General features: G+C 46.0%; 1 protein-coding gene and 1 pseudogene across 2 annotated transcripts in view; both read right to left on the reverse strand.

Annotated features, from left to right (window-relative positions):
* Positions 1–27,101, reverse strand: part of NOS1 (nitric oxide synthase 1) — a 152,602-nt gene that overhangs the window by 15,688 nt on the left and 109,813 nt on the right. Inside the window, exons 17-23 of one of the 2 annotated variants that reach the window (XM_037738917.1) lie at positions 25,561–25,662; positions 23,693–23,809; positions 17,761–17,935; positions 12,729–12,867; positions 12,064–12,142; positions 3,621–3,814; positions 1,040–1,209 (exon numbers count right to left, since the gene is read on the reverse strand). In XM_037738917.1, coding sequence (XP_037594845.1) covers positions 1,040–1,209; positions 3,621–3,814; positions 12,064–12,142; positions 12,729–12,867; positions 17,761–17,935; positions 23,693–23,809; positions 25,561–25,662 — 976 coding nt within the window. The remainder of the gene's footprint in view (positions 1–1,039; positions 1,210–3,620; positions 3,815–12,063; positions 12,143–12,728; positions 12,868–17,760; positions 17,936–23,692; positions 23,810–25,560; positions 25,663–27,101) is intronic. The other variant, XM_037738918.1, reaches the window with a different exon arrangement.
* LOC108305041 lies at positions 16,255–16,596 on the reverse strand (annotated as a pseudogene).

Here is a 27,101-nt window from a genome sequence, read left to right on the forward strand (position 1 = left end):
CATTTGCGGGAGCTAAAAACTAAAAGCAAATGAAATTATGGAGATGGAGAGTAGAAGGAGGGCTACCAGATGCAGGGAAGGGTAGTGGGTGGGGTGGGGAAGTGGAGATGGTTCATGCGTACAGGAATAGAAGGAACAGAATCTAGGCTGGCTGCGGTGGCTTATGCCTGTAATTCCAGGACTTTGGGAGGCCACGGTGGGTGGATCACCTGAGGTCAGGGGTTTGTCAGTAAAACTCCATCTCTACTAAAAAAAAAAGCTACATAAATTAGCTGGGCATGGTGGCAGGCATCTGTAATTCCAGCTACTCAGAGGGCTGAGGCACAAGAATCCATCCTATGAGCCTGGGAAATGGAGGTTGCAGTGAACCGAGATCGCATCATTGCACTCTAGCCTGGGCTAGAGAGTGTCTCAGGAAAAAAAAAAAAATTAGATCTAGTATTTCCTAGACAAGGTGACTATAGTCGACAATAATTTACTGCATATTTAAAAATAATTAAAAGAGTGGAAATGGAATATTCCCAGCACAAGAAATGATGAATGCTTGAGGGGATGAACACCACATTCAGCCTGATGTGATTATTACACATTGCATGCCTGTATCAAAACATCACATGTACCCCACAAATATATATACCTACCAAGTATGCATAAAAATAAAAATTAAAAAAAAAATCAAAAAACAAGAAAAAAACCTAATCTTTAAACCAAGGCATGGTGAGATTCTGTTTCTTTTTCTCCTAAGCATGGAGTAAGATGGCACTAATGGAAGCTCAAGTTTCCAGAGGGAAGGCAGAGTTAGAACAGCAATTTCTGTTGTAGCCAGGGACCTGTTTGATTCAAGGGAGTCACTCTTTATGCCACGCCTTAGAAATGGGGAAAGACCAGCCACATTGGACCAGCCAATATGGCTGCGAATAATGGCCCCCTTGGCTCAAGACTGCCATCTGCCGGAAGCCCAGTGCAATAACAGTTTTCAACTCTAATTAGGAGGAGGTGAAAGGCACCCCCTAGCGTCGTGCAAAGCCTGGGGACCCACCTTGCTGAGGACCAGCAGATGCTGCTTCTCCTTCTCGCTGGTGGCAAGGGAGGCAAACTGCTGCAGCTGCAGGGGTGTTGGCGGCGTGGTGATGTCCAGGTAGTACTTGAAGGCCTGGAAGATGGTGCAGGGCGGGAGGCGGCACTCGTCTGTCCAGTTACTGATGACGCCTGTGGAGGTACAAGGTGGGTGAGGGGTGGGTGTGAGGGGGCTTGAGTCCAAGCTGGGGGTCTGGGTCTGCTCCTAGAGCAGAGGATGGGGCCAGGGGAGCAGGGCGGCTCCACAGCCAAGCAACCCCCTAGCTCTCCACCTTCCACGACCAGGATCCAGGGGACCTCACGTGTGCAAGAAGCAAATCCTAAAGTAATTAGGCAAAGGAATCCAAAAATTAAGAAAAAAAATGAAGAGAGGAGAATATTAAAAGAGCATGACATAGTCCACTGGCGTTCCACACGATGAGCCCCCAGCTGTGTGTGACAGAGACAAGCCTATTTTGGCCCCATGTGTCTTCACATGGTAGCAGCCTCCCACCCCCGAATGGGATGTTAGGGTTTGTCATTATAAACACTAACATTTATCTAGCACATTTTATATGCTGATTACTATTATTAATGTTTTATATTATTATTATTATTTGAGACAGGGTTCTGCTCTTGCTGCCCAGACTGGAGTGCAATGGCTCGGTCTCGGCTCACTGCAACCTCTGCCTCCTGGGTTCAAGCAATTCTCCTGCCTCAGCCTCCTGAGTAGCTGGGATTATAGGCATGCGCCACCATGCCCGGCTAATTTTGTATTTTTAGTAGAGAGGGGTTTCTTCCTGTTCATCAGGCTGGTCTCGAACTCCTGACCTCAGGTGGTCTCCCTGCCTCAGCCTCAAAAAGTGCTGGGATTACAGGCTTGAGCCACTGTGTCCAGCCTGAGTATTTTATATTATCAACTCATTTAGTCATCACAACAATCTGAGACAGTTAGTGTTATTTTTCTCCCCACCAAGAAAAATAGAAGTACAGAGAGGTTAAGGAATTTGCCCGAGGTCACACAGCTCATAAGCGTGAAGTTAGGCAGTGTGGCTTCAGACCTTGTTCGAACAACTATATTGTACTCCTTCTATACACTTTTCATCAAATATGGTTCCTATATGTAAGTCTCTCCTTCATCCAAACAAAAAGCTCTATTTCAACACAGAGGAAGAACTGGCTGGGTTGGATTTATTTTTATTTTAGTCATTAATTTTTTTGAGACAGAGTCTCACTCTGTCACCCAGGCTAGAGTGCAGTGGTGCAATCACAGCTTACCGTAGCCTTGAACTCCCATGCTCAAGTGATCCTCCCACCTCAGACTCCTGAGTAGCTGGGACTACAGGCATGTGCCAGCATGCCTGGCTAATCTTATTTTATTTTTTATTTTTTTGAGATGGACTTTCACTCTTGTTGCCCAGGTTGGAGTGCAATGGCAAGACCTGGGCTCACTGCAACTTCTGCCTCCTGGGTTCAAGCGATTCTCCTGCCTCAGCCTCCCAAGTAGCTGGGAATACAGGCGCCCGCCACCACACCTGGCTAATTTTTGATATTTTTAGTAGAGATGCGGTTTCGCCATGTTGGCCAGGCTGATCTTGAACTCCTGACCTCAGGTGATCCACCCACCTTGGCCTCCCAAAGTGCTGGGATTACAGGGGTGAGCAAGCATGCCCGGCCTGATGCCTGGCTAATTTTTGCACACACACATATATATATATTTTGTAGAGATGCAGTTTTGCCGTGTTGCCCAGGCTGGTCTTGAACTCCTGGGCTCAAGTGACCTGCCCGCCTTGGCCTCCCAAAGCGTTGGGATTACAGGCGTAAGCCATCTCGCTCAGCTAGGATTTCCTAAGAAAGGGTGAGTCTCTCTAAAGCAGTGCCTTCCTGAGAGGTTTTCAACAGGCTTTGACTATTTGCTGCTTTCACATTCTGTCCTGACTTTACATCCTTGCTCTTTTGTAAAAGTGACGGTCGTGTATCATAATCTGCTAGGTAAGGTCACTGCGATTCCTTGTCCCTGACCCTGAGCGCACCTGTGCTCCTGAGATGAAGCACTGAGACCCATTTGCCTGTGAAAGTTCCTCAATGTGAATGTCAAGGATGGACACTTAAGCGGCTGAAAAAATGTGGGTTCATTTCCTAGTTGGCCATCGAGCTTCCTATAGTGCCTTTTGATTCTAAGAGGAGGCAGGATCAGACTTCGGCTGTTATTCGCTTGGTGGGCAATGGGCTACTAGAGATTTCCTGAGGGGTAGCGGTGAGGATGGAAAGTGAAAGAGTGTCTAGTGCTAAAGTCTGTGTCTAGTCAATGAAGGAGGGTAGCGGCTCCCTTTTCCCAAAGGTGAGCCATCGATGGCCTGGCACCGTGGGCATTTATTTGCTTGGCTGGTTGGGCCAAGGTGGATCAGCCATGAGAAAGGGGAAATCTTCAGTCTCACAGGCTGTCAGCGACAGAGACCCACTCTCCTGCCTGGATTGGTGATTGGGAAGAATGGGTATCTTCTTCCCAGACAGCCACTGCCTCTGCAGCTCCCTAGAGCCGGGAAGTGTCCCGGGAATGTTACCTAAAGCCGTGTTCCGCTCCTCCAGCAGCTCCACTTTCACCATCTGGTTGACTGGGGGCGCATCCTCCAGCCGCTCGATCAGGGCGTTCACGAGGTCCTCGTGGTTACCAGGGAAGACACCCAGGTGGTCCCCAGGCTGGTACTGCAGCTCCTGATTCCCGTTGGTGTGGAGACGCACGAAGATGGTTGAGCGGCTGCAGGAAATTGCAGAGGGACCATGGGACAAGGCCCACCAGCTACTTCCCCCTTTTCTTTGCTCTTTTGTCTGTCCTTGTTGGCTGCACTTCTCCTCTTCCCATTCTTGCAGAGACCTGTGCTGATCAAGCCTGTGCCCCATCACTCTATTACTATTATTATTATTTTGGTAAGATAGGGTCTTGCTCTGTCGCCCTGGCTGGAGTGCAGTGGCGCGATCACGGCTCAACGGAAGCCTCAATCTCCCAAGCTCAAGTAATTAGCTGGGTGTTGTGGCATGTGTCTGTAATCCCAGCTACTGGGGAGCCTCAGCCTCCCGAGTAGCTGGGACTACAGGCACGCACTGTCATGCCTGGCTAATTTTGGAATTTTTTGTACAGATGGGATTTCCCTATGTGGCCCAGGCTGGTCTCAAACTTGTGAGCTGAAGCAATCTTCCCACCTCGGCCTTCCAAAGTGCTAGGATTACAGGTAAGGGCCAGTGCCCAGCCATCATTCTTCACTGGGGTTTTTATCAAGGTCACCAGTGAACTCCTCACCGCAAATCCAATGGCTGCTTCCTAGGGCCCACCTGGATCTGGAAGCAGTGTTGGGCGTGGTTCTTCACTCTCTCTTTCTTAATTCCCTTCTTTTGGATTCTAGCACCCCATTCTCAGTACTAACAGGGGTCCTCTCAGGGTCTAGCACCTCACTGGGACCGCAGGCTGTGGTGTCTCCAATCTGTGAAATTCTCTTTCCTAGGAATTCCCTGCCCCACCCACTGTGGCAACCAGGCCTCCTCCTATCGTCTCGGTAAAGGAAAAAAGACTTGGCTTTAAGCTCGGGTTCCCCCTATGCATAAATTTACCAATATTACAAAATTGAGAGATCACAAAAGAAAACACAGAAGGAAGTCATTGATGCCTGCAAGGTTATACCTTTCTGCATCGATTTTTGTGTTTCAAGTTCAGGAGTCCTATGCTAATCAAACAGCTTTCAAGAATAAACTCTCAGAATGTGATTATTCTGGTCTTTTAAAAAGTTTCAGTACAGGCTGGGTGCGGTGGCTCATGCCTATAATCCCAGCACTTTGGGAGACCGAGGTGAGCGGATCATCTGAGGTCAGGAGTTCGAGACAGCCTGGCCAACACGGTAAAACCCCGTCTCTACTAAATATACATAAATTAGCTGAGTGTTGTGGCACGTGCCTGCAATCCCAGCTCCTTGGGAGGCTGAGGCAGGAGAATCGCTTGAATCCAGGAGGTGGAGGTTGCAGTGAGCAGAGACTGCACCACTGCACTCCAGCCTGGGCAACAGAGTGAGACTCTGTCTCAAAAAAAAAAAAAAAAAGTTTCAGTACAGATATACTACATTTCACACAATAGCTGCAAACTCTAGGATCAATCACACTTTGAGAAATCAAATCCTTTGCACCCTTTGAGCTACGATTGCTTTTTTGGATCTGCTTTTTCTTCATTGCCAATTAGTTTTCAGTGGATAGAGATGCTTGATATTCAACATGAAGTTTCTATATTCTCTATGGTACATAAATCAACACTTGAATAGCCCAATGGGATTCGCTATTTAAAGGAGTTTTGGCTCAACCAAGAACCCTTTTGTGCTACAAATAGCCACCATTGTTAAAAACAGTTGAGCGGGCACATTATTTTGGGGGAGGAAGGAGTGTCAAGTATTTTCTTGAAGCAAGGCATCCCCCGCCTTTAGCATAGTGGGGAACTTAGTGACCATAACTGTGAATGGCGGTGCTAGGGTCTGGGATCCCACTGTCCCTCCCTGGGCAGATCTTGCCCCATCTGGGAACTCCCATGACTGCGCCTTCTCTGAGCTCACTCCGGTCTTTGGTTCCTGGGGAGCAAAGACATCACCTTCAAAGAGCTGCAGGAAGGAAATGGCAGAGGTCGTGGCCAGCAGGGGGCACTGTGGGGCTTCTAATTCGGGATCCTCCTAAGCCTACCCAGAGGAAGCCTTTGAAAGGCCCGCAAATCAATTCCCGCTTTCTTTCCAGATCATCACGATTTGTACAAAATAGAAACGCAGAGGACCCAAACTTGCTGAGCTAGCTCATGAGCACAGCCACCTCCCTCCAAGTCCTCTTGAACGAGGCAGAGGGTGGCCGTGCAGACAAGGAGCAGGATGGGAACGTGGCTGGCAGGTGGGCTTAGAAGGCGGGTCCAGGCTCTGGCCCTGCTGGGAGTTTAACCAAGGGGACTCTGCAGGCCACTTGCTGAGAACCTTGGCTTTGGATGGCCGTGGGGCCCCAGGGCACCTTGCTGGGCTCGTCTCTGATGCTTTGCTGGGAAGCTGAATCTCTGGGGTATAGCACTGGCTCAGAAACCAATTGTCTGAAATCTCAGTTGTGCTGAGCTCTTTTTTTTGAGATGCAGTTTCATTCTTGTTGCCCAGGCTGGAATGCAATGGCAAGTGATCTCGGCTCACCACAACCTCCGCCTCCCGGGTTCGAGAGATTCTCTTACCTCAGCCTCCTGAGTAGCTGGGATTACAGGATTTGGGCCACCATGCCCAGTTATTATTATTATTGTTGTTTTGTATTTTTAGTAGAGACAGGGTTTGTCTATGTTGGTCAGGGGGGTCTTGAACTCCCGACCTCAGGTGATCCACCCACCTTAGCCTCCCAAAGTGCTGGGATTACAGGCGTGAGCCACTGCACCCAGCCTGTTGAGGTTTCTAAGCAGAGAATTTATTATTATTATTATTATTATTATTATTGAGAGGAGTCTTGCTCTGTTGCCCAGGCTGGAATGTCGTGGCGTGGTCTTAGGTCACTGCAGCTTCTGCCTCCTGGATTCAAACAATTGTATTGCCTCAGACTTCTGAGTAGCTGGGATTACAGGCACCTGCCACCATGCCTGGCTAGTTTTTGTATTTTTAGCAGAGGCAGAGTTCAACCATCACAGCCAGAGTGGTCTTGAACTCCAGGTCTCAGGTGATCTACCCACCTCAGCCTCCCAAAGTGCTGGGATTACAGGTGTAAGCCACTGCACCTGGCCTATTTTTAAACGTTTTCTGAAAGCTTGGGACACTGAGAAGTACAGGGAGAGGGGAAGAGGCAATGAAACAGCAGCAGCCATGTGGGCCCTATTCCCTTCTCCCATGAGTGTCTCCTCCGTGTGATTTATTTCCAGCCACATCCAGAAGCGAGACATACACACACACACACACACACACACACACACACACATGTTCATTTGGCAGTGGCTCAATGATAGGTTTGCAGATAAAATAATAATTTGCTAATGTCCAGCTTTAAATGGGAAAAAACAGAAAATGTACATTCTTCAATGAAAAGAGTAAATATTGTCAGCTGTGAACTGCTCAAGTTAATGAAGTTCATTCATTCTACACATGTATATTGCGTATCGGGCACTGTTCTAGGCACTGGTGAGGGAGTGATAGGGAAGGATGGCAAAGTGCTCTATTCTCATTGAGAAGTCATTTAAAAGAGCTCAGGTGGGTTGGTGATGTGGATGAGTGGGTGGTGATGGGCTGAGGGGAGTGGGCTATGTCAGATAGGACAGTCAGGGAGACTGGCGGAGGAGACCATCTGGCTCTCTGACACTTCAGCAGAGACCTGCAAAGACTTGCAGGCACAGCATTCCCGGGATAGGCAAGAGCATGTGCAAAGGCCCAGAGGCAGAGAAAAGGCGGCATGTTCAAGGAAGGGAAAGAAGGCGGGAGTGTTTGTTTGGAGGGTGGGAGGGGTGGATCACAAGAGCCTCATGATGACCTGTCATGGCAAGGAGTTTGGAAGTTTCCTGAAGTCTAGCAGGAGACCACCAGACGCTACGAAGCAGGGAGTAATAGCCTTCAATTTACGGTTTTAAAAGATTCCTCTGTCTGAGGACCTGCTTGCATAGTAAAAGATTAGGGTGGAGGCGGCCAGAAATTCACATCCTATACAAGAGGGACACCTGGTCCTAACCAGTTTTTCTCACCCTATGCAAATGGCACACCTGGTTCAACCAATCTTTTGCACCCTATGTAAATCAAATACTGCCTCCTCACCCAGGTGCCTATAAAATACTCTGTATTTCACTGTGGATCTGGCAACCCATTTCTCCGGGACCCCTCTCTGCAGCAGAGAGCTCTTTCTTTCACCTATTAAACTTCTACTCTTAACCTCANAAAAAAAAAAAAAAAAAAAAAAAAAAAAAAAAAAAGAAAAAAGAAAAAGAAAAAGAAAGAAAGGAAAGATTCCTCTGTTTGCTTTTTGGAAAATGATCTTTTTAGAGAAAAGTTCAGAAACCAAGATACAAGTTGGGTGGCTATTCTAGGCACTCAGATCAGAGATGCCCATGGCTCCGCTCCAGGTATTGGGTGGGAGACGTAGCTGAAAGACAAGGCCAAGGGCATCTGCTGAGGCACTGCATGACCCGTGCGAGGGAGAGAGAGGAGCGAGGATGACACTGGAGGTTTTGGCCGAAGCCACATGTTGATGTCCTCGGTTGAGATGGGGAAGGCTGGAGAGAAGCAGTTTTACTTGAGGAGAGATGAGACTGAAGCCTTCTTCCGATCAAGAACTCAGCATTGTAATGTCTGCCACTCTCCCAAACATCCCAGTACTGACTTGACTTCTGCTATTCTTTCTTCCTGGACCCCCCTCCTCTCTTCTGCCTTTCTTAAGCCTACGCTCCCTGAAAAGGTTCATCTCAAGCCCCGTGTTCCCCTTTTCCTCCTGACTTTGGGGACTTAGCGTCTACACCCCACACATTAGCGATCCATTATGCTCTCTCTTCTGTGTCATTTGCTAATTGTTGTATGTGCATTAGAAAATTTATTTCTAGGCTGTGATGGTGACTGCGGTCACTTTTCTCTTTAGATTTTCAAGGATCATCCTCAAAAGGCTGCCTATTTCCTCAGAAGCACTTTGCCTGCAATTGATGGTTTCTCTCAGGAGGATTAGTGATATCTTGGTTATGGCCTTTTGGGCCAAATAGCCCAGCTTCAGCCTTGGGCAGGAGAAAATGAGAGAGTCATGCTTTTCCACTCAATAATCCTTCCTCCTCTTCTTCTTCTTCTTTTTTTTTTTTTAAATAAACCTTATGAAGCTGGAAATGGTATTAAGCTTACAAATAGGTAGTGCTTTTAAAGCCCTTTAAGCTCGAAAATACAGAACATGCTTTTAGAGAGGCAAACACGGAGGCACGATTGGGTTGTCGTTGTGCTAATTCATAACTGATTTTAATTCTACACTCCAGTTCTAACCTCGTTTGGAATATTCTCTGGCTAGTCACTTTTAGGACCGTAGCCTAGAGTCAGGTACCCTTCTGGACTGGCGGGAGTGGGGGCTGATTTGGGGACTTTTGGTTCCACTTAGCATCAGAACATTTGCAAGTTTCCTGCTACTTATGTACTATGGCTTTGGGAATAAATTCTGTAAGCTTGTCTTTCATAGTTTGTTGCTGAAAGAAACTTCCAGTAGATTATTAGACCTTCTCATGCAATGCTACTTAAATCATCCTTTCCCATAGGACAGAAATAAGTAGTAAGAGATATATTTCAACTAGAGTCCCTCTCTATATCAGAGGCCATTATGCTCCGAATTGCACTTAACTAATTATTCAGAGATTAATTTCCCACTCCATTTCTTTCATGTTTGGGACTCTAAGAATGTGGGAGCCCTGGGGCTCTTCTCTGTGGATCACTTTTATCAAAGGTTTGGAAGATTACATTGAAAGCATGCACACTAAATTTGCAGGTGACATGAAGCAGGAATGGATAAAGAATACTGACTAGACCCTAGGATATGCTAGTTGCTTTAAGTAGCTTATTTTTAATACTCAGCAGCATTGCAATGCTGGTGAGGCCATCTGTGTAGCCATTTGGCACACTGACTTTGGCGTCAGATAACCGGGTCGGTGTGACCTTGAGAAAGTCACTTGTATTTTTTAGCTGTCATTGCTCCTATTTTAAATGTGTATGGTAAGAGTACCTACTTCCCAGGCTGGTTAGAATTATAAAAGATCCTGCACAGAGGGCTCAGCACAGTGCTTGGAACACAGAAAGCTCTAGAAAAACATTAGCAATCTTCATAGCTACCATTCCCATTCTAGAGGTAAGGAGACAGACCACCTAAATGACTTGCCCAAAGCTGGACAGCTAGTGCATGGCAGAGCTGGGCTTAGAACCCAGGACTGCTCAACTCAAGAGCCTATTTTTTTTTTTTTTAAGACAGAGTTTCACTCTTGTTGCCCAGGCTGGAGTGCAATGGTGCAATCTTGGCTCACCACAACCTCCACCTCCTGGGTCCAAGTGATTCTCCTGCCTCAGCCTCCTGATTAGCTGGGATTACAGGTATGTGCCACCGTGCCCGCCTAATTTTGTATTTTCTTTTCTTTCCTTTTTTTTGAGATGAGTCTAGCTCCATTGCCCAAGCTGGAGTGCAGTGGCGCAATCTCAGCTCACTACAACCTCTGCTTCCCAGGTTCAAGCGATTCTCCTGACTCAGCCTCCCAAGTAGTTGGGATTATAGGTGTCCACCAACACACCCAGCTTATTTTTGTATTTTTAGTAGAGATGGGGTTTCACTATATTGGCCAGGCTGGTCTCGAACTCCTGACCTTGTAATCCACCCACCTCGACCTCTCAAAGTGCTGGGATTACAAGCATGAGCCACTGTGCCTGGCCAAATTTTGTATTTTTAGTTGAGACAGGGTTTCTCCATGTTGGTCAGGCTGGTCGTGAACTCCCGACCTCAGGTGATCCACCTGCCTCAGCCTCCGAATGTGCTGAGATTGCAGGCGTGAGCCACCATGCCCAGCCAAGAGCCTCCTCTTAGGCATCACATCTCAAATTGATCAAACCAGGTCTGTTCATCTCTCTATTGTATAAGTAATTTTTTTAGCTCTAATGCAAGTCTTTGCATTGGTTCCCATTGAATGGAATGTTTGTCACTTTGCAGTTACAGCAGAAGACCTTTACAAGTCTTGATTCTTTGTACAGCATAGTTCAGTGCACTGTTCTTGTGTTTAATGGGTTACCCACCTCTGTTGCCAGAGCAGCAAGGGGGTCTCTATGGCACTTTGCAATGATTGGAAAACAGCCAGTCCTTGGAATCAACAAGAGCTTATCCTTTACTGTGGGTGGCACCTGGGAGCAGAGGTGGGTAACCTAGTGAAACACAGTGCAGTAAAGTATGCTGTGCAAAAATTCAAGACTTGAAAAGGTCTTCTGCTGTACCTACAAAGTGAAAAAGATTCCATTCAATAGGAATCTCTGCAAAGACTTTCATTAGCGTGAGAAAAATTATTTATACAAGTAGAGAGATGGACAGACCTGGTTTGATCATTTTGAGACGACAGGAGGTCTAAGAACAGCAGCGACCGCTTTTAACGGAAGAGCAGAACGGTCATTAAAACCATGCCTGCGATCTCAGGCTGCATTAGCGCGTCCTGCTCAGATTGGTGACGGTGGTAATAACCTCAGCACATTTGGCAGTGATCACATGCCCTCTACTGCACTGTGACCAGGTCTGAGAGTGACATTCCCTTTTACTAAAGGAAATGGACAGAGTGTGTCCTTTTACTAAAGCCAGAGGCTTGGGAAACCACGTCTTAGGAAGAATGACTTGAAGCAGTTAGGACCCATGGGAGATTGGTCAGGGTCGCTGGCTATTTGCAGGTCTCTCATTTGGAAAGAAATAAACTTGTCTTAGGTGTCATCAGAGAGTAAAACTGGGTTTAAAATAAACTGCTAGGAAGACATGCTTTGGTTATATTAGATAATAAGATAATTGATTATATTGGATATTAAGCTAATTTCTAATAATTAGGACTTCAAAACACAGAATGGGCTGTTTTGTGAGATAATGAGCCTCCCATCAACCCAAAGAAATTTAAGCAGAGTGTGGGTAGCCATTTTTTAGCACCCCATTAAAAAAATTATCCACAATAGCAAATACTTGAACTAAGTGATCTCCAGCTAAGATGCTGTGGTACAATGAGCATGTAGCAATTCTATGGGGGTGCAGTCCACTGTTAAAAATTACTCAGAAAACCTTTTTCTTTCCCCTTTTCAGGAGATCAACACCATCTCCTTTTCCCACCCCTTCAGATTAGAGCTTGGGAAAAGGAAGGCAGGAAACCCAGATGCTACAAAGTAGCAAGGGGGTCTCCACGGCACTTTGCAATGATTGGAAAACAGCCAGTCCTTGGTGTCCACAAGGGCTTTTTCTCCATCGTGGGTGGCATTTAGAAGAGGTGGGTAACCCAATGAACCATGGGGTTCCTACCTGGATTTAGGGCTTTGGAGGTTTTGACGGCTAAGGAGTCGGGCGGCTGAGACTCGCTTTTTGTGGACAGTGGATAGACCTGTGGGGAGGAAAAACAACAGTCTTCCTGAGATGGGGTGGAATGTTCCACAAAAACTCCCCAGGTGGGGCAAGGTGGCTCATGCCCGTAATCCCAACTGCTTAGTAAGCTGAGGTGGGAGGATCACCGGAGGCCAGGAGTTCAAGACCAGCCTGGGAAACAAAATGAGATCTTGTCTCAGAATATTAATACACACAAACCCTCTGCGGCATTTTATTCAACCTCTACTGACACTTCCACTGATCTCTGGAGTGCAGTGAGAGACAGACCAGAAGAGATCAAGCACGCATTGGTTGGGATGGGTGGGGTGGTTGTGGGTAGTGCAGAACAAAAAGAAAATCTGGTTGAGTTGAGAAGAGGATGGTTTAAAAGAACACAGTATGTTACTAGAGCAAGAGAGAGAGGCATTTCCTAGCACTTGTTTCACGGAGCGTGGGAGAGCAGCAAAGCATTCATTTTGGTAGGACTGCACTAACGGGAGAGCAAAGCAATGAAGCCTGTCTTCTCTAAGCACCTTCTGGAGGTAAGATCGCCTGCCTTTCCCCCATTGTCATGAATGCCTCCCTGGAAGGGCGGTGGGAGGTACCTTGTGTGAGTTCTGGAGCTTCGGCCACATAGGTGAGGCGGAACTTGTTTCTCTTCCAGCTGCGGTCATTGCTGATGAGGGAATTGTTCGCCTTTTCAATGTTGACATCATCTCCCACACAGAAGACATCACAGGCTGCCTGTGGTGTACACAAGGCTTTCAGTGACCTCTTTCAGCCAAGTGGATATCCTCTCCAAGAGCTCCAAGTCGTGGCATATATCTATCTACCCATACATCCATCTCTCCATCCACCCCACCCATCCATCTCTCTATCTAACCACCCATCCATCTACCCATCCAACCATCTCTCTATCCATCCATCCATCCATCCATCCATCCATCCATCCATCCATCTCTCCATCCATCCATCCAGTAGCCCTTCCCTCCTTCCCTTCTTCCTTCCATCTACCCTTTCATTGTCTTCCTTCCATCCATTCATCCACACTTCCATTCATCTATCCTTCTACCCTCCCATCCATCTACCCATCCTTCCACTCACACACCCATCCACCCATCCATCCATCCATCCATCCATCCATACATCCATCCACCCACCCACCTACCCACCCATCCACCTATCTTTCCATGCATGCATCTGTCCATCCATCTATCCATTCATCCATCCTGTATATTTTGAGCATCTTCAATGTACTGGACACATCAGATTTGCCATTGACTTTAGGGCCTAACTTGTATTTAAGATATAATTCTATTATGTCATTTATTCCTAAAACTAACGTGTGTAGAGACTTGACATTAAAGAAGAAAGTAAACATCTTAGAATTTCCCAATCCATCTTCCTTTAAATGTGTAAGAATTATATGAAGGCAGAGCATATTGAATGTCTGGATGACTGCACGTACATTTTTCTTTTTTTTTTTTTGGTCAAGCTCACTTCTTCTTCAATTTTAACAATTCTAAGAATTAATATCCTTATTTATTTATTTAAGACAGAATCTCACTCTGCCACCTAGGCTGGAGTGCAGTGGTGTGATCTTGGCTCACTGCAGCCTCAACCTCCTCCCCAAGTTCAAGTGATTCTCCTGCCTCAGCCTTCCAGTAGCTAGGATTACAATCATGTAATCCTACATGCTCCACCATGCCCAGCTAATGTTTGTATTTTTAGTAGAGACAGGGTTTTGCCATGTTGGCCAGGCTGGTTTTGAGCTCCTGGCCTCAAGTGATCCACCTGCCTCAGCCTCCCAAAGTCCTGGGATTATGGGCATGAGCCACCATGCCCGGCCAATGTCCTAATTTATATTAAGATAAAACCACAGATGATTCAAAATAATGATTTTTGTTTGTTTGTTTGTTTGTTTTTGAGACAGAGTTTCATTCCTGTTGCCCAGGCTGAAGTGCAATGGCATAATCTTGGCTCACTGCAACCTCCACTGCCTGGGTTCAAGCAATTCTCCTGCCTCAGCCTCTGGAGTAGCTGGGATTACAGGCATGCACCACCATGCCCGGCTAATTCTGTATATTTAGTAGAGACGGGGTTTCTCCATGTTGGTCAGGCTGGTCTCGAACTCGCAGTCTCAAGTGATCCACCTGCCTCAGCCTCCCGAAGTGCTGGGATTACGGGCACGAGCCACTGTGCCTGGCCCAATAATGATAATTTTTTTTTTGTTTGTTTGTTTGTTTGTTTTTTGGGACGGAGTTTCGCTCTTGTTACCCAGGCTGGAGTGCAATGGCGCGATCTCGGCTCACCGCAACCTCCGCCTCCTGGGTTCAGGCAATTCTCCTGCCTCAGCCTCTTGAGTAGCTGGGATTACAGGCATGCGCCACCATGCCCAGCTAATTTTTTGTATTTTTAGTAGAGACGGGGTTTCACCGTGTTGACCAGGATGGTCTCGATCTCTTGACCTCGTGATCCACCCACCTCAGCCTCCCAAAGTGCTGGGATTACAGGCTTGAGCCACCGCGCCCGGCCCAATAATGATAATTTTTAAGAGTAGTTTTACCATTGTTTGACCTCATGTTGACTTTAAAACAATCCAAATGTTCATCAGTGGATGAATGAATTAACAAGATTTGGCACATCCATACAATAGAATATTATTTGGCTATAAAAAAGGATGAAGTTCTGACATATGCTACAATATGGAAGAAGCTTGAAAACATTATACTAAGTTAAAGAAGTCAGTCACAAAAGACCACATATTATATGATTCCATTCACATGAAATGTCCGACACAGGGAAATCTACAGAGATGGAAAGTAGATTCATGGTTTCCAGAGCTGAGGGTGGGATGGGAGGACAGGAGCTGATGGCTAAAGGGTACAGTGGCTTTTAACAAACCTTGCTTCTGGTGGCTAAGTCGAGGTTGGCTGGTGGAAATCAAGAAACAGAATTATCCCAACAGGTATAGAAAGCCAGGTTATCCCAACTCTCCTTGTCTGGGAGGAAATGCGGGAACAGGCTAATGAACACTGCCTCCCCACATGGAAATCCTTATAGCCCAGGGGCCTCAGCTTCCCCATTTGCCCTCTACCTGCCTTTGCTTTCAGGATGAAAAGTACCAACTGAATGACAGAAGGTTGCATGGTACCCTTTCTCCTGGGGTTGCTGATGAGAATGCATTCCAAGGCTAGGATGGAATGGGTGAAAGTGGCAGGGTCCACATTCATTACCACCTCCCACCCCAGGATGGCCAGTTTAGTAATCCCCATATGCAGGTAAAACGCCATGCGTGGCTCATTTATACTCCTGTAGCCTTCAATTTAGAACAGCTCTGGCCAATAGTATGTTTTATCATGATGGAAAGGTTCTGCACTGTCTAATATGGAAACTCCTACCCCTGTGGTGACTGAGAATACAAAAAGTGGTTATTGCAACTGAGCAATGGATTTTTTTTTTTCTCTTTTTTCTTTGAGACAGAGTCTCACTGTGTCGCCCAGGCTGGAGTACAGTGGCATGATCTCAGCTCACTGCAACCTCCACCTCCCAGGTTCAGGCAATTCTCCTGCCTCAGCCTCCCAAGTAGCTGGGACTACGGGCGCCTGCAACCATGTTCAGCTAATTTTTCTTTTACGTATTTTTAGTAGAGATGGGGTTTTACTATGTTGGCCAGGCTGGTCTTGAACTCCTGACCTTGTGATCTGCCCACCTTGGCCTCCCAAAGCTCTGGGATTACAGGCGTGAGCCACCATGCCTGGCAGGATTTTTTTTGTAAATACTGAAAAAAGAGAGCAGTTTATTATTTTTATTTATTTATTTATGAGACAGAGTCTCACTCTGTCCCCCAGGCTGGAGTGCAGTGGCATGATCTTGGCTCGCCACAACCTCCACCTGCTGGGTTCAAGCAATTCTCCTGCCTCAGCCTCCTGAGTAGCTGGGATTATAGGCACACACTGCCATACAAAGCTAATTTTTTGTATTTTGGTAGAGATGGGGTTTCACCATGTTGCCCAAGCTGATCTCAAACTCCTGAGCTCAGGTGATCTGCCCTTCTTGGCCTCCCAAATTGCTAAGATTGCAGGTGTGAGCCACCGTGCCTGGCCAACAGTTTATTATAATTTATTTTATTTAACAATCTAGGAAGTTGGAAGCCATCAGCAGTTCTAGTGCAAATTTCAGGTACAACTGGGGATTCTAGAATCTCAGTGGAGCTGTTAATGTAGTGAACCTTGCATGTAAAATACATGTATACTTTTGGTAACACAGGGATAGGAATCTCTCTCTCAAATTAACTTCATTGGTTTTGTTCTCAGCAAACTGACCTGGGTCACTCAACATGGCTTTTATTGTTCCTGATATTAGCACATGTTCCATTTTTACAATAAATTCATGATCATCAGAAGGTATCAATCAGACACACATGGCACCAGGGGCCTCACAGCCACTACAGGTTTTCTCCTCTCCATCCATTATGTTCTAAAGAAATTCTACTTTGCTTCCCCAGGAACTTTAGTAGTTTCTGGTGAGGTGGGGATGCAGGGTCTATCGCTCTTTTCTGTCTGGAGGAAGTCAGGAATGGGATTTTAAACCTATTTAATTAATTAATTAATTATTATTTTTTAAGAGATGAAGTCTCACTACATTGCCCAGGCTGGTCTTGAGCTCCTGGGCTCAAGCAATCCTCCTGCCCCAGCCTCCCAAAGTGCTGGGATTATAAGCATGAACCACCATGCCCAGCCTTATTTAATTTTGTGCTGTATAAATAGGTGTAGATGTAATTCATATAACACAATTCACTGCGTAAACATGCACAATTCTGTGGCATGTAGAATGTTCACAAGGTTATGCAACCTTCCCACTATCTGCTTCCAGAACATTCTCATCATCCCTAACCCCCACAACAAATTTTTTTTATCTATTGGCAGTCACTTCCATTTTCCATCCCCATAACCCCTAGCAACCACTAACCTGCCTTCTGTCTCTATGGATTTTCTCATTGTGGACATTTCATATAAATGGAATCCTGTAATACATATTCTTTTTGTGACTGGCTTCTTCCACTTAGCATAAAGTTTCCAAGGTCCATCCATGTCGTAGCAGGTATCACCACTTCATTCCTTTTCACGGATGAAGAACATTCCATTGCGTTGATGTACCACATTTTATTTACCCATTCATCATATGCAATTTTAATTCGTTTAAATTTAAATGGCTATGTGTGGTTACTGGCTACCATACTGGTTACTGACGATCTAGCACAAGACGGTAGGCTTGTCAAAGTTGACAAACTGCCAAGATCTTCAGTTTGGTTTGGTTGAGCAACTCTATGTGTTTTTTATGTACCTGTATACCAAATTTGAGTGAGGGATGGCTTCCTCCCAGCCTGACATTCCAAGACTGCCTAACTTTTTTATGGACCAACTCCTTGCCCATAATGCAGGATGTTGGATTCTAGGTAGAAAATATATGTTCTCAGGCCACCCAAATTTGTCTGAGCTGTTTAAAGCTGCATCTAGGCTGGATACATGGGAGAGGTACAGAGGGTTTGCTCAAGTTTCTTCTCTTCTTGATGGTTTAGGTGCTGTCTTTGGGGAGTGTGGGGAGCATTACTTCTCCCTGTAGGTCCATGATTACCTTGAAGACCTTCTTGGCCCAGGTCCTGAAAGCCTCTTCCTGCCCACAGAGCTCATCCCCTTCCCTCATCTTCAGGATCCTCTCCCCTCCCAGTTCTTCCAGGAGGGTGTCCACGGCATGTCCAAAGGCGCAAAAGTGAGGGTACGCTCGTGAGCCGAGGCCGAACACTGAGAACCTGTCAGGGAGACAACAGAATGTTCATCCTAAGGGACTGTGGGGAATGTGGGGAGTGTCGGGTGTAATGGGCTGAACTCTGTCCCCCCAAATTTCATATATTAAAACTCTAATCTCCATACAACTGCATTTCCAGATAGGGCCTTTAAGGAGGTAATTAAAGTTAAATGAGGTTATAAGGGTAGAGCCCTGATCTGATAGGATTCGTGTCCTTATAGAAGAGGAAGAGACACCAGAGTACTCTCTCTCTTCTCTCTTTCTCTCTCTCTACCTCTCTCTCTCTCTCTGTGGACATAGCAAGAAGGTGGTCATCTGTAAGCCAGAAAGAGAGACCTCACCAGAAGGCAGCCCTGCTAGCACCTTGATCTTGGAGTTCTGGCTTCCAGTACCATGAGAAATTAAGTTTCTATTTAAGCTGTCTGTGAGCTCTAGAACTACGGCCAATACCACTCTGTCTGTGCAATTTTGTTGTGGCAGCCTGAACTAATGTATCTGGTATCTCAAGAAGAACAGTGTTTAGCTGATGGCAGTCAGGCAACCCCAAGCTCATCTGTGGAAGGGCACTTTAAACTTAAGGGCTCTCAAGGATTTCTCTCCCTTTCTTTTGGTCTCTTGTAAGTATCGCCAACATCCGGAGAAAATTCTAATTGGTTCTAAGGAGGACAAGTTAGAGATAGCGGCAACCTGGAACCACTGGCTGTTTCTTGCATGTCCATTTCTAAGCTGGGTTAATTGGAGAAATTAGCCTATGTTAGTGGAGGGCTTGAATTCTACAAGCGGCATAACTAGATTAGTTTTAAGTATGAAGATAATGAAACTATAACATAATAGTTCTCAGGGACTTATATTAATGAAGAGACCAGAAGAAACTGTCATCAACACATCAAACAGGTTCTTCTAAAAGGAGATGAAAGAGATATAAATAGGCTGGGTATAGTGGCCCACGCTTGTAATCCCAGCACTTTGGGAGGCTAAGGCAGGTGGATCATGAGGTCAAGAGATTGAGACCATCCTAGCTAACACGGTGAAACCCTGTCTGTACTAAAAATACAAAAAATTAGCCAGGTGTGGTGGCACACACCTGTAGTCCCAGCTACTTGGGAGACTGAGGCAAGAGAATCGCCTGAATCAGGGAGGTGGAGGCTGCAGTGAGCCAAGATCACGCCACTGCACTCCAGCCTGGGTGACAGAGAGAGACTCTGTCTTAAAAAAAAAAAAAATTACTCTGGTTCAATTCCTTGTAAGGTCTATGAAATGAATTTTCTTCATAGACCCTCTGTGCATAGAGACCACCAAGAAAATATTGGTGCTTGAACCAGTGGGGTCAAGTTCACGAGATATTTCTCCGTGTTGAGGTGGGGACACTTTGACTGAAGTATGGGAAATGGAGGGCTTCTGTAGGGCTGGTCTACAGCCCTTCAGACACTTTCTGCCACATTTCCAGAACTCGGTCTTGACTGTAGGTCTTAGACCTCACAGGGACAGAACAACAGTTCATGAATGGGACAAAAACACGCCCCTTGCCCCACTTTTTAAGGTCAGAGTGTTCTTCTATAGACTGTCATCTCAGATAAACCATGGAGAGGGGCTACTTAAACTACTCCATACAGGGTCAGGCCCTGCCCCTGAATCTCTTTTTCAGGGTGATGGGAACAACATGGTAACAGATTGGGATGGGGAGGAAGTAAGAAGGTAGGAGAAGTTGGGAAGGTATTCTCCATCACTGGAGCATGAACTTGGGGTGGGTCCAGGTGCTCACAGGTGAAGGTTAATATAGATTAATATCCACTCCTCTCAAATCCACTCATATCATTTCATCTTCTTCTTCTTCCTTGTCCTCCTTTCCCTAGAATTCCGGAGCCTTTCCAAATAAAGTATGTGGGATTAGACAGCATTTTGCCTTTTTTTTTTTTTTTCCAGACAGTCTTGCTCTTGCTGCCCAGGCTGGAGTGCAGTGGTGTGGCGATCTTGACTCACTGCAAACTCTGCCTCCCAGGTTCAAGCAATTCTCCTGTCTTACTCTCCTGAGTAGCTGGGATTGCAGGCCCCCACAACCATGCCCAGCTAATTTTTGTATTTTTAGTAGAGATGGGGTTTCACCATGTTGGTCACGATGGTGTTGAACTCCTGACCTCAGGTGATCTACACTCCTTGGCCTCCCAAAGTGCTGGGATTAAGGCATGAGCTGCCATGCCCAGACTGCCATTTACTCTTAACTAATGATCTTCCTAGATCTAAAAACATTATTCTTTTCTTGCAGGGTGGCGGCCTGACATGTAGACAGAGATGGGGACTGGGTGTGGGCTGATTGGAAGGGTGACGGGAAAGGGCACCCCTGCCCTAAGCCACCTGCTTCAGCCTTAGCCCAGTGCAGACCTGGAAACTTCCAGCATTAGTCATGCCTTCTGGTTAAGGTGTTGTTTCCCGAATCTCTCTGATTTATGTTTGTGATGTCTGCCACGTTTAAGTACCACTGATACTGTTAATTACTCATTTGTGCTTTTGAACTTGCTTTTCATCTTTCCTCACCAGCTCATCACTGCTATGATCTGAATGTTTGTGTCACCCCAAAATTCATAGGTTGAAACCTAACCCCCAGTGTCATGGTATTAGTGGCCTTTTTGGATGTGACTGGGACATGAAGGTGAAACCTCATGAATGAGATTAGTGCCCTCATAGGGGGCTGAAGAGACCAGAGTTCTTCCCCTTCTGCCATGTGAGGATGCAGTTGGGAGGCACCATCTGTGAGCCAGAGAGTGGGCCCTCACCAGACACTGAATCTACCAGCACCTTGATCTTGGACTTCCCAGCCTCTGGAACTGTGAGAGATACATTTCTGTTGTTTACAAGCTGCCAGTTGATGACATTTGGTATAGCAGCCTGAACGGACTAAGACTCCTGACTCTTGTTTTCATCAACAAATGATGATTCAGGCAGTTGATTCATTAATGTTCTTCTTGGTGGACCTGAGGACCTAGACCAAAGTCACTACTTGTCACATTTCCATCCCAATCTTCAGCTTATGATTTCAAAATTCCTATTTTAAGCCTCCAAACCAGGAGTTGGCAGACTTTTTTTTTGAGACAGGGTCTTGCTCTGTCATCCGGGTTGGAGTGCAGTGGTAGTGTGGTCATGGCTTACCGTAGCCTCGATCTCCTAGGTTCAGGCAATCTCCCCACCACAGCCTCCTAGTAGCTGGGACTAAAGACATGTGCCACTGTGCCCATCTAATCAATTCAGTTTTTTCATTTTTTTTTTTTTTTCTGTAGAGACAGGGTCCCAATGTGTTGCCTAGGCTGGTCTTAAACTAAGTGATCCTCCCACCTCAGCCTCCCAAAGTGTTGAGATGGTAGGTGTTAGCCACCATGCCTGGCCTTGGCAAACTTTTTTTTGTTTTTTGAGATAGAGTTTTGCTCTATTGTTCAGGCTGAAGTGCAGCGGCACGATCTTGGCTCACGGCAACCTCTGCCTCCCAGGCTCAAGCCTCACTAGAGTAGCTGGGACCACAGGTGTCTGCCACCATGAGCAGCTAAGTTTTTATATTTTTGGTAGAAATGGGGTTTTGCCATGTTGTCCAGGCTGGTCTTGGATTCCTGAGCTAAAGTGATCTGCCTGCCTTGGCCTCCCAAAGTGCTGGGATTACAGGCTTGAGGCACTGTGCCTGGCATTGGCAAATTTTTTATATGTGGGGGTCAGACAGCAAATATTTTTAGGCTTACAGGCCAAGAAGTAAAATTGAAGATATTATGTAGATATTTACAAAACAAGAAAGAAAACAAATTCCTGAACATTTTCAATTGATAAAATTAAAAACATAATAATAATAATTAAGCATACTCTAACACGGGTTGACTGTGAGAGCAATGGAATTCATTTTTTGGGGGAGAAGAGTAACATTTTCTTTATTGGGATTCAAAGGTAATGTTTTCTACCATCAAACTAATTACGAACGTTCATTGGTAAGAAAACCCTTTATTAGCTCATGGGTTGTAAAAAATATGCAGTGACCAGGCTGGATTTGGCCCATAGGCACTAGTTTGCCAAACCCTGCCATGTTAGATTTAATAAGGGAAAAATGGGTCTGACTGTCAAACTCCAGAACTGACATTTTAATGTTGGGCTGAAAAAAGTACTGATGTCAAAACCTATAGAATGTGCAACACCAAGAGTGAACCCTAGAGTAAACGATGGACCAAGGCTGATAATGACGTGTCATTGTAGGTGCATCATCCTAACAAACGCACCACTCTGGTGCAGGATGCTCATAGGCGGAGAGACTGCCTGTGTAGGGAAAGGAAGATGTGGGAACTCTCTGTACTTCCTGCTCACTTTGCTGTCAACTAAAATTGCTGTAAAGCATAAAGCCTAGGCCAGGTGCAGTGGCCTCACACCTGCAATCCTAGCACTTTGGGAGGTCGAGGCAATCAGATTGCCTGAACTCGGGAGCTCAAGACCAGCCTGGGCAACATGATGAAATTTGGTCTCTACTTAAAAAAAAAAAAAAAATGTTACCAAGCTAGCTCAAGCATGAGCTCTTATTTGGGCTGTTTAAAAAAAAAAAAAATTGCTGGGCATGGCGGTGTGCACCTGTAGTCCCAGCTACTCAGGAGGCTGAGGCAGGACAATCTCTTGAACCCGGGAGGTGGAGGTTGCAGTAAGCTGAGATTGCTCCACTGTAGTCCCAGCTACTCAGGAGGCTGAGGCAGGAGAATCTCTTGAACCCGGGAGGTGGAGGTTGCAGTGAGCTGAGATCGTGCCACTGCACTCCAGCCTGGGTGACAGCAAGACTCCATCTCTTAAACAACAACAACAGCATCATACAAACAAAAAACCATAAATCCTATTTTAAAATGTCCTGGGGGACATAATAGATGTTTTGATATCTAACAAACCGTGATCTATATTATGTACTAAGCATTGCTCTAGGTAATGATGGAGAAGGTTCCATTAGCGAAGGTCTGAGAGATCTGTGGTCAGGCCTGAATGTCCTTCCTACGGGGCAACTCACATCGGTCTTGTCTTGATCAACATCCATGAAACCAAGGGTTTGACATCCCAGTTTTCTTTCCTTCCAAGAACCCATTAAACTGAATACACAACTATTGTAATATAAAATAACTGTTCACATACTTCCTAAAATTATCTTATAGTATGTGACTATGGCATGAGATAACGCGGGGTTAGGGCAGTATTTGTCAAATCTGACTGCATGTTAGAGTCAGCTGGAGAGACTTAAAGAAAAAGAAAAAAAGCGACACATGAGCCCAATTCTAGATCAATTCCATCAGAATCTCTGGAGATGGGGCTTGGTTATTGTATTAGTACGCTGCAAATCTCTCTAGGTGATTTTGATGAGCCTCTAGGGTTGAGAACCATTGGGCCATAGCAGGGTGTCTACAGAAGCTTCTATTAAGTATACACCATAGCTATTGGGAAGGGCAGCTCATTGAGCAATATCCAGGGATTGATATCCTTCGGCACAAATAATGGGGTGAACCTTGGGTAATGGGGCTCTGAGGGAGTGTGTATAGGAAAAGAAGTCACATAAAGGATCAAAAATGGTGTATGGGGAAACCAGGCAAAGTGACTTAATGGGTGGGAGGGGTCCTAGACAGCCATGTAGCTGGTTTTATGAGAAATGAATGGGCATAGAAGGGAGACTCCCTCCCTACAACAAAGAGCTCACTTTGTAGCTAGGTCCAGCTCCCTGGGAGCCTTGGTCTTCTCTGACCCCCGACCCTGTTATCCCCTTGCTCACCTCACATTGGCCAGGGGTCCAGCACTCTCAAAGTTGTCTCTGAGGTCGGGTCCATCGCCTGATGATTTTTGGGAGTCAGAGTAGGAGGAGACGCTATTGAATCGGACCTTGTAGCTCCTGCCAAAATCAAAGAGAACCTGTGAGCTCTGGCCTGGAGCTCCCTCCTGAGGTCAGCACCTTGATGAATCTTCAAGTTACCAGTCCTGATTCTAGGGCCTTCTCTTGTATGTTGAGTCAAACCATAACACTCCCATGGCCTGTTTTATAATCTGCTGACTTACTCATGCCCACCACAGAGGTAGCTATTCATTTGCACTTGACCTTCCTGGCACTTAAAAGGCTTCTAGTCATACTTAACTCAGGAAACTTGAGACCCATAAAGAGAAACAATTAAATCAGTAAGAAGTCAGGAATAGAACTAACCACCCTCCTAAACCATTAGACCATGTTTTCTTGTTTCTCAAATTTTAATGTGCACAGGAATCATCCTGGGATTTCATTAAAATGCAGATTCTGATTAAGTAGGTCTGGGACCTAGCTTGGGGTTCTGCATTTCTAAGAAGCTTACAGGAGATTCCAGTGTCTCCAGATTTTAAGTAGCTAGAAACTACACTGTGCTGTCCAAGATGGCAGCCACTGGCTAAGTGTGGCTATCTAAAGTTAAATTAATTTGAATTAAATACAGGTCAATGTGGTTGGCACACTGCAAACCTCCCTAGGTCATTCTGATGTGCATCCAGGTTTGAGAACCACAGGGTCATAGCAGGGTCCAGGTCACTTGCACTAGCCACATTTCAGGTGCTCCAGAGACACATGTGGCTAGTGGCTGCTATCGTGGACAGCACAAATATAGAACATTTACATCTCTGCAGAAAGTTCTTCTAGACAGTGCTGAGCATCCCACTCAATACTGTCCTTCCATAAAGTTATGGTCCTGAGACACTTCAGGGTTCTGTCACATTTCACATTTCAAGTAAACATGAAAAATGCTCAGCACTGACACCTGGCATGGAAAGAGATCACATTTTTTAATTAAATTATTTTGAAGGCAAAGGAAGATGTCATCAGGACTCAAACCTTAGCAGGAAAGGTTCAGGAACCTTGAGACTAAAAAAAAAATCCAATTTCTCAGTTTTCCTCTAAAAGTGGTAAGTGGTGCTCTCAGGCAAGGCAAAACAAAACAAAGCAAATGCGAACAAAAAATCCGAGACCAAAGGAACACACAAACAAAACTCCAAAACAAAACCCAAAATTCAAGAAGCAAACCCAACACACAAATCTAGTTTCTTGAACTCCCGACAAGAAAAGAAAAAAAAGAGAAAAAGAAGAAAAGAAAAGAAAAAAGAAAAGAAATGGTGCATTCTGACAGCAGCGTTTCTAAGCTGGATGTTCTTTTAAGTTTTCGCTTCAGCATCAGGAAAGTTCTAAATATATGTAAGCGTATTTTCTGCCCTAAAATAGTCTCACATTGAGTCATGGAATATATCAGGGGGTGGCTGTGTTGTTAGTGTGGGAGGCATGGTTGATGGTTGTGGGTAAAAATAACAGCACGTGCATTTGTATGAGGCTGGAGGTTTTTCCAAATGCTTTCCTCTTTGTTATTACCCTTTGACCCTGCCAGCAGGCCACAGAAGTGGGTAGGGCGGAGATAATTTCTCCCCATTTGTCAGATGAGAAAGACCGAGGCCCACAGAAGTGACTTGCTCAAGGTTACTTAGTGAGTTAGTGGCACAGCTCGGGTTAGAACTCGGGTCTCCTCGAGACCTAGATGTGTGGCCTTGGATGCTTAGGCATTGGGCATGCATGCACATATTTGCACACGCATGCATGTACACACATGTGCACATGCACACACATGCACACTCTACCTGTGCTGGCTGTCACGGGCTGCAGCCAGACCGTGGACTTCTGTGTCACGATGGGGGAGGGGAGGCCCTTTACGGGGAAAGAAACGCAAGGGTTCCGGGTACCTAGAGGGGAGAATCGATGGTGCCCTATCTCTCCCTGAAGGAGGGGTGAGAGGGAACCTGCTAGAAGGCCACCCAGGATGGGGTGGGAAGGAGAGCCGTCGGGGGAGCGAGGGCTAAGACGCTAGAGGTGGGCATAGAACAAGGGCTGACCACAGGAACTCAGCAACAGTCTGCGTATCAAAAGTATGTGAGTCTGGCAGCACGTTCGCTGAACAAAGAAAATCAAAAGTGTTTTTTTTTTTTTTTTTTTGAGATGGAGTCTCGCTCTGTCACCAGGCTGGAGTGCAGTGGCATGATCTCAGCTCCCTACAACCTCCACCTCTTGGCTTCAAGGGATTCTCCTGCCTCAGCCTCCCAAGCAGCTGGGATTACAGGTGCACACTACCATGCCCAGCTAATTTTTATGTTTTTAGTAGGGATGGGTTTCACCATGTTGGCCAGGCTGGTCTTGAACTCCCGACTCAGGTGATCCTCCTGCCTTGGCCTCCCAAAGTGCTGGGATTACAGGTATAAACCACCGTGCCTGGCCTCAGAAGGGATTTTCTGCTTAACAGTCAATAAATGCCAGCCAGCCATAGCACTTGATGTTCACCTTCAGACACAGGGATCTGCCCCCCGCTAGAGCAAATACTGAGTTGGCCTCATTGAAAGGCAGCTCAGTGTGCACACACTGTATGTTCTATACCTTATGGGGGATGCAAGGGCTTTTCAAGAGTAATTAAAAATTTTTTTTGGCCAGGTGTGGTGACAGCACTTTGGGAGGCTGAGGCAGGCGGATCACTTGAGGTCAGGAGTTCAAGACCAGCCTGGCCAACATGGTGAAACCCTGTCTCTACTAAAAATACAACAATTAGCCAGGTGCGGTGGTGCATGCCTATAGTCCCAGCTACCTGGGGAGCTGAGGCTGCAGAATTGCTTGAACCCTGAGGCAAAGGCTGCAGTGAGCCGAGATCAAGCCATTGTACTCCAGCTTTGGTGATGAGAGTGAAACTCCATCTCAAAAAAAAAATTATTTTTTAGAGACAGGGTCTTGCTCTGTTGTCCAGGCTGGGATGCCGTGGTACAGTTATGGCTCACTGTAGCCTCAACCCCCTGAGCTCAAGTGATCCTGCCTCAGCCTCTGGAGTAGCTGAGACTACAGGTGCACACCACCATGTCCAGCTAATTAAAAAAATTTTTTTTGTAGAGATGGGATCTTGCTATGCTGCCCTGGCTGGTTTGAACTCCTGGCTTCAAGCAATCCTCCTACCTCAGCCTCCCGCAGGACTAGGATTATAGGCGTGAGCCACCATGCCCAGCCATCAAAGGTAAGTTTGATTAGATGCTTGTTTACCAAATACCTTTAAAACTCAATCACACATTAGAGGCAGTTTCATTGCAAACATATGTTTTACTACAGGTATGTTTTGTCTTATGAGGTATCTTATCTTTTTTTTTTT

Source organism: Cebus imitator, unplaced genomic scaffold, assembly GCF_001604975.1.
Source record: "Cebus imitator isolate Cc_AM_T3 unplaced genomic scaffold, Cebus_imitator-1.0 Scaffold59, whole genome shotgun sequence".
NCBI lineage: Eukaryota > Metazoa > Chordata > Mammalia > Primates > Cebidae > Cebus > Cebus imitator.